The sequence below is a fragment of the Coffea eugenioides genome, chromosome 5, assembly GCF_003713205.1.
Source record: "Coffea eugenioides isolate CCC68of chromosome 5, Ceug_1.0, whole genome shotgun sequence".
Lineage (NCBI taxonomy): Eukaryota > Viridiplantae > Streptophyta > Magnoliopsida > Gentianales > Rubiaceae > Coffea > Coffea eugenioides.
The window spans coordinates 3894002-3907412 of record NC_040039.1 but is presented as its reverse complement, the minus strand read 5'-3'; the positions used below and the strand labels follow the sequence as shown (position 1 = coordinate 3907412).

The following is a 13411-nucleotide window of genomic DNA, read 5'->3' as shown; positions in this document are numbered from 1 at the left end:
TTTCTGTAATGAATAAATTGGTTTGTATTTCTCCTTTTTGTAGAGAGAAAAGGTTTCTATTACAAAAAAAAAAAAAAGAATATTTGGTTTGATAAAATTTGAGGAAATCTAAAAAATAAACCCTAAGATTTGAGGTAGGGGTGTGAATCGGAATCGAAATCGAATTCGTTAATTGGAACTTTGAAATCGGAATTTTTTGGAATTTTGGTATCAGAATTTTCGACTGATTTCAATTTCGAATTCACTAACTCCGAATTCGAATTCGTTCCGAATTCAATTCGGAATTCGGTAAATTCCGATTTTACCGAATTCGTGAATATTAAAATTATTATTATTATATAAATGTTATATTACATATATATAAAAAAATATTATATATAAAAATGAAAAGAAAATAGGAATTTTCGAATCACCAAATTCAAAAATATAAAAATTATTATTATAATATAAATGTTATATTATATATAAAAAAATATGAAAAATGGATTTGAAATCGAAATCGGAATTCTTTAATTTCGAATTGTGAATTCGAAATCGAAATTTCCGATTTGAAAAATCCCATTACCGAATTCGACCCGATTTCGTCTAATTCGAAATCGGATATTCTGATTTCTATTTCGAATCACCGAATTTGAAATTCCAAATTCAATTCGAATTCGGTCTGTAAATCAGAATTTTTCGATTTTGCACACTCCTAATTTGAGGTGCATTTGCATTTGGCACTAGATTAGTTAAGAATTTTTCCCACAAGCTTCTTTTCAAGGCCTCCTCGTGCACAGTTTCAAGACACAATCTCTTTCTCCGTCCTTGTTTCTCACAAATACAGAATACCTTCTCTAACACATTTCTATCTCTCAAACATATATTTTCACATATAAACACATACTTTCCCTCTCACACATGCAAGCTTTTGAAAACTAATTTAATGTAAAATTAAAGTATAATTGTATTAAACTATATACTGCATATTGATAGGATTTTTTTAGGCCATATGGAAAAGAATATCTTTACTCCATTTTCAAAGTTCAATTCATTATCAAACACATATAACTTTAAAAACTGAGTAAGTTAAGGTTGAACACTTAGAATTTCAATATTCAAATTTCATACTTTAGTTTTCAGTTTAACCCACCCCCAAACAATTATGAATAAAAGCAAAATAAACACGTAAATAAATAAAAGAATTATATATAAATATAAAAAAAAGTTGAATTCAAAATGAATTAGTTTTCAGCAATTCATGAAATGCTTGTGCAACTCAGTTTATGATGCTAGAATTGAAAATAATAACTCTAAATTATTTGAAGATTTGTGTCTTGGAACATGACTCCAAACACTGTTGAGATTTGCAGGAGAGAGGAGGGTCATTTTTCTTTGATGTTTGGTTTGAATGATCAATTGAAGTTTTATATACAAAATAAGGGCAAATGGCCCAAATAGTCTTCCAATTATCTTATTGTGCCACTTTCGGTAATTCAACTTTAATTTGGGTCTATATCATCTCTTAACTTTTATTGTTGGATCAATTTAACCTTTCCACTTTTGAATTTTGAGGAAATCTTGTCTCATAACTACTCCGCATTATTATTGGGCCACGTTAGTCATCTAATTTTTCAGGTGACCAGGCTTATAGAGGAGAAAAGTCACTACTACACATCACGGATAAAAGAAAAAAAAATGCTTACAATAAAAAAAAATTGCCCCTAAAGTAAATGCTTACGAATTGGGCCCTCCCTGTAAATTGTAAATGCCTTGTTAGGCCCTCCCTGATTGTAGAATAGAATATGATTTGTGTACGAGTTATGCGGTTAGACACCCAAAAAAAAAAAAAAAAGAAAAGAAAAGTTTGAGCCGGACTTTTTTTTTGAAAAAAAAAAATTTTCCTAAGCATTTTTTCGTCCCTGATTTGTATTTTTTTGCAAATTTCTGGGCATTCATTTTTTTCAAATCAATTTTAAGACCTGGTACAGTGATCAGAAATATAACTTGACCACTTTGCCCCTCTGAAGATGGTCCGTAAAAGTTGGCTGACCAAGTTGACCCAAAAACAAGAGTCAAAGGATCACAATGTCTCAAATTGAAGTCAAATGACAAAAAGTGGTTTGAAAAAAAAAAGTTAAGAGGACTAATTGGGTGCTTTGTTTTGAAAAAGTAAGGATCGTCGTGAAATTACCTTTAATCCATCGAAAAATTCGTCTAATAAGAAAATTAGCAAGCTCTGTGATAAGAATATATTTTACGTATTTTTTAGTGTGTTTTATTAGTTAATTTTGGTTTGATTATTTAGTTTTATAACTAGAATAACTAAGGTTTTGGTAAAAATCTACATTTTATGTTAAAGTGGCTAACATTGCATTTCTATTGATTTTTATGGTAAAAACTTCATATTTTGTAGGTTTAATAATTCAATCATCAAATGAAGTGCATTGAAAAGATATTTGGATGATTGAAGATGGACTAAAGTGGTGAAAATAAAATATGAAGTGTAAAAGGAGAAATGCAATTTGAGAACAAAAGAATTAAGAAAAAGTTAGCTTTGACAACTCAGATACATTTTCGTATTTTGACTATATCTGGAGCTACACAGATCGGATCAAGGTGATCTTGGTACCATTTTGAAGCTAAGAAAGAGATCTACATTTGGTATGAAGACATCAAAGTCCAATTCAGCCGTTTTCATAGTCCAAAAGTTGAAATACCGAAATTCAACTCAGCTGTCCAAAGTGGAAAACAGAGCTCTGACTAGTGTTTAGTATTTCGATCATATCTCAGGCTACAAAGCTCCAATTTGGATGATTTTTAGAGAATTGGAAAGCTAACACAAAGGGATACAACTTTGGTGTTTTGCACAAAATCCAGTTCGGCCTGCATCATGGAGAAAATTGCAGTTGAAGCAAGGTCAAGTTGAAAACGTGAGTTGACAAAACGCGACTGTAAGCGCGTTTTGTGTAGGCGCGTTTTCTGGCTGAAATTCTGTAATTTGTTCAGTCAATTCTCTTGTGTTCAGACTACTTTCCAGCTATAAGTTGCAAGAGAATTCGGTGCACATGCTTCAGAAGACAAAAGGGCAAGAATTCGGTGCACATGCTATTGACTATCTTAACAATTTCAGATTTGAGAATCCTTAGAGCAGCAAATTTGGACTAGAGAGGAGTTTTTCATCAGTTTATATGTAGAGACATTTTGGGAGGTCTGGAGAGAATCATACGGGAGAAGCTTGGAGTCTGCAAAAATGTAGCTTTTCCATTCTCTTAGTGTTAGTTTAGCTTAGTATAGAGTAAGATAGTTCATCCATTTTTGTTATTAGCTAGATAAAGAAGAAGATGGAGGATGAAGAAGGCAAGGAAGAAAGCTCATGTGACAAGGGTTGTATTCCTTCCAAATCTTTATCTTTTGTACTTGATTCCAAGTTTAGTTAATAAACAAGTTCTGGATTTTGTGTTTAATATGTGTTTCTAAAGTTTATGCCTTGGGTTTGGTTGAACTTTCTATAATTGTTAGTGTTTATTATTTGGTTATTTGATTACTATGATTTGAGCAAGTTATTTAGCACTTTGGCTCTTTAAATCATGATTAATCTGGTACCATTGATGTGATTATCTAAGGTGTTATTTCTGCAATAAAAATTGAAATTTAACATTGGTTCAAAAAGTGCTAAGCATAGGGAGTACACTCACGAAAGTAGAGGTGCACTTATGTGGTTTTAGTGATTCATTTCATGTAATTTCACTGAAGAAATGAACTTGTAGCTAATTTCATAACCATGAGAATAGGTATGGATTAGTTGTGAGTATAGTTGATTCACTACGAAAGTAGGTTTCAAGTGTTTAAGGAAATTACACCATAACTAGCCTAGATGTAGTACTCAATGATCCAAATATAGCACTTGCATGAGTAGTTAGGGATACCACAACCTAAGAAGCTTTTATTTGTTATTTTGTATAATTTCAGTAGTTTAAATTTGTTATAATTCATTGATAGTCTAAATAATAGAGAAACTTTAGTAATACCGGTAATTGTTCACTCTTCCCTGTGGGATCGACCCGATATATACCCTAAACTACTAGTTGACCTGTATACTTATAGTGAACGGGTGTAATTCGGTTTTTTTTAACTTGTATGTATGTAAAATATCCGTCACTCTGATTTCTTGAAACTAATCTAAAAGATGCAGCGAAACAATATTTCATGCAAGAGATAACGCGCAAAGCACAATATATATTTATCCTCCAACATTTTATTTAATTTGGGAATTCATGACCCATAGTTATACATTTCATTCCTCTCAGTAGGTAACGAGAGGAACTTAGTCGATGGCGTAGAACTTATTCATGGACTTTTTACCAGAAGCCAGAAGCACACCAGCGCTAAAATTGCACTCGTATTTGCCCTCAAACACCATGAGCGTTCCAAATTTGGGAAACTGCACCACAAAGAACGTCCTTGTAAATAGATCATCGCATGGGATGAAGCCGTCGGTGTCGGGATTTCTGGTTATTCCCAGGGATAATGTAGTATTATATTTGTCTAGATAGCAATACCATGCAATCCAAATGGGTGGATAGAATTTACATGAAGGATCACCAAAAAATTGCACCCACACGTGGTCAAAGACGCCAGTTTTGATAGCATCGTGAAGATAATAGTCAGGAATTTGACAGAGTGGTGCTGCAGATAAGTACACCTTTCTTTCAGGTGTGCTATAATTCCTGAGTGCCCGGGCGAGAACATCCAGACTCTGGTTTGATCCGCTTTGGATACGGAAGTCTATTCCATCTACAGTAGCATTGAGAGGACCAGGGCCTGAATTATTACTCAAAAAATTGTTCCAGATATATTCTGCAACATTGTGAGCATCATCAGAAGAAAGATCAGGCCTCCCGCCAAGGGAAAGCAATACTTTGATGCCTTGGCCCTTGCAGAAATCTATCATATGACCTAGGTAGGCGCAGCCAGCCGGGTAGCTCGGATTGCACTTGTCATCTATGCTCAAGACTGGTCTGTTACCCGCCAAATTTAGGGAGGAGAGAACCGCGTAGCGATACATACTGTTGTTGCACATCTCAGCCAGGTTTTCATCATGAAGACTTTGGCCCCAGTAGAACCCAACTCCTTCGCCTTCTGAGGACCTGATCAAGGATGAAATCACCAGCAGGGGTATTATTGCTAAGAAGAGGGGTCGTAAACTAGCAGCCATGTTGAATATTTTTTTGAGTTGTTTTGCAGTGGTGATTTTGGCTGCCGAATGATGGACCATTTATAGAAGAGTTCATCGTAGGTGCCAAATTCAACGTGTGCCAAACAGTACTTATTCACATTCTTACTAAGTTTGAAGAATAGTTACCATTCAGCATCTGCAGACACTCTCTCAAACAAAAACAAACAAAATTCAACCGTAAAAATTCGGAAATTTCAGTCTCTGAAACAAAAGCAAACATACATAGCAAACTCGAATTTCTGGCATGGAAGCAACAGAGAAGGCTAGACTCTACATTATTCTACTAGTATATGTCAAGCCTGCAACAAAATTATTTTTTGGTGCAGAAAGCAATTACTTAGTCAAATATAAATTCTAAATCCTTCATATAAAGATAAAAAAAAAAAAAAAGGATACGTTATGCATAAAAAATCACTAATATATACATTATCATTGCAAGAAAAATATTTGTATAAAAGAACAATTCATGGCTTCGAATTTTCACTGTGAAAATTAATTGAACTTTTATAAGCACTTATCATAATCCACGCATACAGTCCTACATTTTGACCTATGAGTATCCAGTTGCTAAATTAACCTTTTAAATTGAGAATCTTGCCATCGCAAGGATAATCAACTATGATAGAAATTTGTATTTTACCACAAGCAATCAATCAATTTTACCACCCAGAAGGGAAAAAAAAAGGTTGAGAATCATATCAATCAGTTAATCCATGTTAATGAGATATAAAGTGGTAGGAATTTTAAGCACAAATTGATTTGCGAAAAACCAAGATCCGAAATTATTTTAATGATTGGAATTTTAGTGTTGGTAATCTGTTCCTCCATTCTTTTTTGTTCTCTTTCTTTGAGTACAAGAGAAACAAAGAATCTACTGTCTTGCTGGGATGCCGGGATTGGTGAGGAATGGGGAAAGTGCAATGGGTTTTGAAGAGTTGGATTGGTATTAAATTGGTAGGAATGTGATTAGTATCCAGTGTATACATCAAGCACAGCGCATAATCCAGTGCCTCTCGTTTGACTTAAGTGCATCCTAATAGTTCAATTGGCGGAGTGAAAAGTACATCAAAATGATCCTACAAACGTCAACATCTGCTCTATTTCTACTCCTCCTATTCTAGCCTATTCTAAGGGACCATTCAATGATTATTTTGTCCACGAAAAATTAGTCGAGCATTTTAATTTCTTCACTTTGTTCTCCCTTAGCTGCCCGCTATACTACAATACCCAACCATCACCCTATCTCTGTTGAGATGAGGTTGTTACCCAAAATATAACGACGACCTTGATTTTAATCTAATAAAGTGAGGGTAGCATAAGCTATGAAATTTGGCATCTAAACTAGTTAAGGTTTGGTGTTGAAATAAGTATTAATAACCATATGCAGACAGTTAAGTCAGTTAGGATAATTGAATGGGAGGGATCATTCCCATCTTGGTTATCAGAACTAGCTAGGAAAGATATGGGGGTAGTTATCCCGTTTTGTAATTAGCTCTTGTAATTTCAAGTGTTAATATATATAAAATTGGCATCGTTTGTTGAAAAAAAAAAAAAAACCATATGCAGACAGCAGTTTAAAATCAGCTGCTATGGAAACCAATCACACGAACGGCTTTTGCTTTCTCGAGATTTTGATGCTCTTAACCTGTTTCTTACCATATCACAATCACAATAACAATATTATCATTTCACTACAATTAAAATTTAAAATTTAGCATTTTCCAAATAAAATAATCAGAAGAATATTCTTTCCATATGTATATATATTTCCATATGCTAAAAGAAATGGCCTCCAAGTATGACATTGGTTTTCAAAAAGTAAATTACATGCATGTACTCTGTGCCTTACATAAACTTGTGTAATGAGGCCTATATGCACAATTGAATATATCACAACAGAAAATGCTTGACCATTCTTGAAATACTTTCGAATGACTTGTTCGTCATGCTATATGTTCATTAAATACCTAATTTGTGTTTGTTTATAAAAACAAGTAGTCTGTAGTGCTTTTGTCTATGTTTCTATAATCTATGTATATTTGGGATTAAGGTGATTAATGACAATTGGATAACATTAAAGTTGACCAAAATACAATTTTAATTCATTACGTAATATTTATAGGTATTACTATGCCAAATGAAATGAAAGTTGTGACAAAGCTACTGATATTTTTTTGACCACGTATTTAATCATTAGGGTATAAGTTTATTATTTACAAAAATAATTAAGGAAGGGAAAAGATACGGTGGTAACAAGTTCTTTGACACCACAATTGTAAAACTTGTGCCAAAAAGACATTTTTGCACATAAATTTGGAACCCTAATTTTTTTCTTTTTCGCTCGCAGCAAAACCATTTTCTTTTTTCTTTTTTTTTTTGTTTCTGTAGTGTACGCTATTTTAGCTGTCAAATTTAACACATAATTACTAGTATTCATTCTTACTCCTACATCTATAGTTCTAAGAATCCTATAGTTTTTGATGTAGTAGTTATGTTCACTAGAAAATTATCAGACCATTCTTATAATACAAAGTTTCCCTTAAAGTGTTAACATTTTATAAATACATTGGAATAATTTTGTAAAAGATATTATGCTTTTCCACCAATATATTCAAAAGAATTTTGCACATTCAAAAAACAAATAGAAAAAAAGACAATAGCATGAGTATAAAGGTGAGCATTGCACAACGTATCATATCTTTTTTTTGGTTAGTTCTTTTTTTTTTTTTTTTTTTTTGAGAAATGTTTGTGGTTTTTTATTTAGGTAAAAGAAAACAAACTATTACACAAGCTTAATTTTTCGAATTGAAGGCATTCCTAGCTTATCCAGACGAATTGCTCCACGAGCCATAGGTGGAAATGTATTAAATGTCTCATATATCCTGAGTTGCTGCTGTGGATGAGATACGCCCTCGTTGGACAACACATCAGCCACTGTGTTTGCTTCCCTGTAGCAATGGGAAAATCGATCTGGATCTTCCATGATCTGCCAAATCTGCCTAATAACCCGTCTAATGCGCCAAGGACAATGAATGCGATGCTGGAGAATTCCAATTAATATCAACGAATCAGATTGCACATAGAGATTCAAATAATCCCTATGTGCACTGATTTGGAGACCAATAAGGAGGGCACGAGCTTCTGCATGGAGACATGTTGTTTCCCCAAAATATGCCGAGAAACCAATCAAAGGTAGGCCATTTGAATCCCGAAGAACTCCACCGCCTCCACCCACTCCTGGATTACCTTTAGAACATCCATCCGTATTAAGTGTGAGGCGACCAGGTTCCTTCGTTTCCCATCGTACAAGTTTATATGTAAACCTAACCTCCGATGAATTAGGCCAGTCATACAAATGATAAAATGATGATACTCGGAGAGGTTTCTTGAAAAAAATTCCCACCATGGATTGGATTTCGGAAAAAATGGCATGACAAATGGCAATCGACCTCATCTGGACATCGTCAAACATTGCTTTATTTCTTGCCTTCCAAATATGCCAACACACAACACTGGGAAGAACCCGTCCAATGAACCGACGTATCTCAGAATCGTATGAATTCAACCACCAACCCACTATGCGGAGTCTCAAAGATGACCCTGATAAATCAAATCCACATGCAGCTCCAAAATAATTCCAAATTGTTGATGCTATATTGCCATTTGAGAATAAATGTTCGATTGATTCCTCAGATGCCAATGGACAGCAAAAACACTTTGATGGAAGATGAAAACCAATGTTACGTAACCTGTCGGGTATTGGCAGTCTCCCCAGCAGCAGTCTTAACATGAAGAAAGAAACTTTCAAAGGAAGACAAGGATGCCAAATTCTATCAAACACCATTGACGTGTTACGGGCTTGCCTAATATCCCGAAAAGCTGAAGCAAGAGAGAAATTTCCAGAAGAAGTAGGCATCCATATGACTTCCGCTTCACCCCCTTCTTCGGGGACCGGGTGGTTTAAAATGGAGGTCACCATTTGACTTGGCAGAGACTGACATAACCGACTCGTATCCCAATGTCCATTACTGATAAAGTTACTAAAAGATAAGTTTGGGATAACCGTGGCTTGGAGGAATAATGCACCATTACCCAACCAATTGTCGTACCAAAAATGACAAGCTCCATCTTTGACCACCCATAGCATAGAAAGTTCCACTTGTCGACTCACATTCACCATCCTTTTCCAGAGTGCCGAGTCCGTTGTTTTGATTTCTACCTGGCAGGGATGTTGTTGTCTACAGTACTTTGCTTTCATAAATTGAGCCCATAACGATATCCCCTTTCTGAAATTCCACCAAAGCTTGAATGAAAATGCTCTGTAGACGTCCTGAAGTCTTCTAAAGCCAACTCCTCCCTCGTCTACTGGATAACACATCAGAGACCACCGTATCCAGTGATACTTGGACATCTCGGGTGATGACCTCCAAAGGAAGGTCGATAAAGCATTTTCTATAGTTCTAAATACTTTAGCTGGGATAATCGATGCTGAGAGCAGATGCAATGGCATCGATGCTAAAACATGTTTGATTAGAACTATCTTACCTCCAAATGAAAGCAACCTTGATTTCCATGTCATAATCCTCCCTAGGATAGACTGACATACTTCCCCAAAATAAGATGATTTACACCTTCCGAAATAGAGAGGAAAGCCTAAATAACGTATCGGAAATGAATGCCAGGTAAAACTGGTGATACGTTCAATCACCCTTCTTCTAGCCAGTGACAAGGATGGATGAACCAAGTAACAACTTTTTTGCACATTTATCAACTGCCCCGAACACCTTTGATACATCTGTAGTACCTGCATGATGGCCTTTAAAGAATGTGAAGATCCATTTGCAAATATGAGGACATCGTCCGCAAATGCCAAATGTGTTATAGAAGGGCATGCGTATGGAGTTTTGAAGCCCACAAATCCCGATTGCAAGGCAAGATCATTCAATCCTCTAGACAAAACCTCAGCTCCTATAATGAATAAAGCAGGCGATAAAGGGTCACCCTGACGTAATCCTTTTGAAGATTTAAAGAAACCATGGGTAGAACCATTTATAATGACCGAAAACCAAACATTAGAAATCAATCGCCATACAAGATCAATGAATCTTTCCCCAAAACCAAATCTTCTTAGAACACCAGTAATATGATCCCATGCCACCCGATCATATGCCTTAGACATGTCCAGCTTCATTGCCACATTTCCAGCTCTTTTCTTTTTTCCAATGCCCGATATTATCTCTTGAGCTAACAGAAAATTGTCTGTTATATTACGTCCCTTCACAAATCCTGTTTGCTGGGGAGAAATAATTTTTGGCAATATAGAAGCCACTCTATCTGCTAAAATCCGGGATAATATCTTGTTGAAGAAATTACACAGACTGATTGGCCTATATTGAGAGAAATCTTGAGGATTTGTCGTCTTGGGAATTAATACAATGGAGGTAGAAGTGATGAATCGAGGTAACTCTGCCCCACAGAAAAAGCTGAGAATTGCATTATGAACATCTTGGGCGACAACTTCCCATGCAAATGTAAAGAATTTGCCAGTGAATCCATCTGGGCCCGCAGCACTATCTCCATCCATTGATCTCACAACTCGATAGACCTCCTCAATCGAGGGTAATTTTTCCAATTTGTCATTGTCATTTTCCGAGATCATAGGCGGGATTAAATGCAGCAAATCAGTAGAAGACTGTAAAGAGGCCGTTGTGAAAATATCTGAGAAGTATGTTATTGCTTCAGATACTATTTCAGCCTTCGACTCCACCCAAATACCATTGGAATTTTTGATACGATGTATCCTTCCTTGAGCTCGTCTCTGCTTTACAACCGCATGAAAATACCTTGAATTACGATCTCCCTTTGCAAGCCATTTTATTCTGGCCTTTTGACTCCAGAATTGTTCTTCAATTGATAGTGCATGCCGTAATTCCGCCTGAGCCTTGCTAAGCTGAACATGAAATTCCTCGGAGACATTTTGATCCACAACTTGTTCTGCCCGTTGGACTGCCATTTCCGCAGATCGCACAGCATCAAATATATTTCCAAAGTGTTGTTTATTCCATACTTGAATAGCCCTCCTCGTTGCCAATAATTTGGAGCATAGTACTCGTAACGGAGAACCAACCACATCTTGATTCCAAGCTTGCCGAATAACCTCCAAGAGTTCGGGTTTGGTAGTCCATATATTCAAGAAACGGAAAGGCCGCGGCTTATTGTCTGATTGATCCACAAAAGAAATCTTCAACGGTGCATGATCTGAAGGATGTCTTGCCAAGTGAATCACAGAAATTACATCTGAAATTTCCAAGCATGACCCATTAATTAGAAACCTGTCCAACCTCTTTGAAACCCTGGCTCTACCTCTCCGATTATTAGACCAGGTGAAACTAGCTCCAGAGAAGCCTATATCAAAAACCCCCGCCTCCTCCATGAAAGACATGAAATCCACCCCCTCCGCTATTGTGAATGGACGACCACCGCTTTTTTCATGAGCAGCTAAGATGACATTAAAGTCACCCCCAATACACCAAGGAAGAGAGATTGGTTTGTCATTTAATAAATTGCACCATAATTCTCGACGCTCCTCGACTGAACACTTGGCATGGACAAACGACATGATAATTGGACTAGATATGAATGAATTCTGAACATGAATGGAAATGTGTTGATCCGAATTACCCACAATGGAACATGCAAAAGGGTTTCTATAAAATACCCAAATATCACTAGAAAGATTAACAAAGGCATGATCAAAAGATAACCTTAGACGGATGGACTCTAATTTAGACACATCTAATTTTGGTTCACAAATCACAGCAAATTGAACACGATGAAAACGTACCAATTTAATCAGTCTTCTTAAATTAGGGGCTTTAGCTACCCCTCTAATATTCCAAAAGATACCACTAATCATTAGAAAGAACCTGGAATGAGTTTTGGAAAGATGTTGTGGACCGTAATTGTCTATCAGATGGCACAATAATCCGCACACCTTTGCCTCTCGTTTGTCGGCCATTGTTCTCGTCAACAACAGATTGGTCAATGTTTAACGGATTTATTGATGGATCCAAGGACTTGTCACGAGCTTCAACAAGGCGTGGAGATAAGTCGCCAACACCAGTTGGCAATATGACTACATTCGTCATATTTGAAGTGAAGTTGTCCGGCACGGCCCCACACAAATCAACATAAAGATTGTTAAGTGCATTAGTGTCGGCCTTGTGATGTTGAGCAGCTTCGTAATATTGCTTTGCAATTGATTTGGACCCCTCACAATCATGGCTGTTGAAATTATAAGTTATTTGAGTGTCGGCCATTTCATTTATTTCGGCCCTTTGCTGATGTAAATCTGTCAAAGTAGCATCCATTACCATCTGGGACCCTTCACAATCATGGTCTTGGGTAATGTTCTTCAAACCATCATCCGAAATGGGTTGTGCTTGTCCAACAGCATCCAATGTTTGTTTTTGTAATCCCACATCAGTATCTCCATGTTCGGTCACTGATGTTTCTGGATCAATGGCTTGTTGAACAGATAAAGGAGGCATCATTGTAACCGCTGTTGTGTTTCCTTCATTGTCATCCACACCTGTTAATGTCAAATTCTCAGAATTTTTCTCATTAGAAATTGTATTGTGCTCATGTGAACGATCTGAACATTCTGGCAAAAAATCATTGTTCCCATTTTGTGTTTTTAAACCCACATCAGTATCCATTAATTTTCTTTCGTTTTCGAGCTGGACAGATCTTCCATTCTTCACCCTTGCATCGGCTGATGTCCCTTCATCCTCAATCATACCAGGAACTGGCACTTCATCAGTAACTTTCCCATTAGTAAAATGCATTTGTTTAGTAACTAGCATTGAATCCTTGTGGATTTGTGAATTTAAACGATGTTGCAGCCGCTTGGATTGAGGCTCAGTCAAATTCTTCTTGCAGTCGACAGACAAATGACCCAATCTCCAGCAATAAGAACAGTATGACGGCAGATTCTCTGGTACTATCTTTTGCCAAAAACCTGATTCTCCTTCAACAGCTATCCAGACCCTTGGTACAACTTGCTTCGATACATCAATTTCCACACAGACCCTGGCCACACTAGGTCGTGTCCCAGCAGCCGTTGCCGAATCCAAGAACAAAGGTCTTCCTACTGGAGAAAGTATGGAGAACAAAGAATGTTTATCAAAATAA

The 13411-nt window shown here is 36.3% G+C and overlaps 1 protein-coding gene across 1 annotated transcript; it reads right to left on the bottom strand.

The window, feature by feature from the left end:
• Positions 1–4306: 4306 nt before the first annotated feature.
• LOC113771009 (acidic endochitinase-like) lies at positions 4307–5262 on the bottom strand. The gene has a single exon (XM_027315640.1). It carries the CDS (start codon positions 5255–5257, stop codon positions 4307–4309), a length of 951 nt encoding a protein of 316 aa, XP_027171441.1. The 5' UTR covers positions 5258–5262.
• Between the last annotated feature and the right edge of the window lie 8149 nt (positions 5263–13411).

What these genes read in the sequence shown, in the direction of transcription:
- LOC113771009 (XM_027315640.1), bottom strand. Translation starts at nt 5,257, where the DNA reads ATGGTCCATCATTCGGCAGCCAAAATCACCACTGCAAAACAACTCAAA.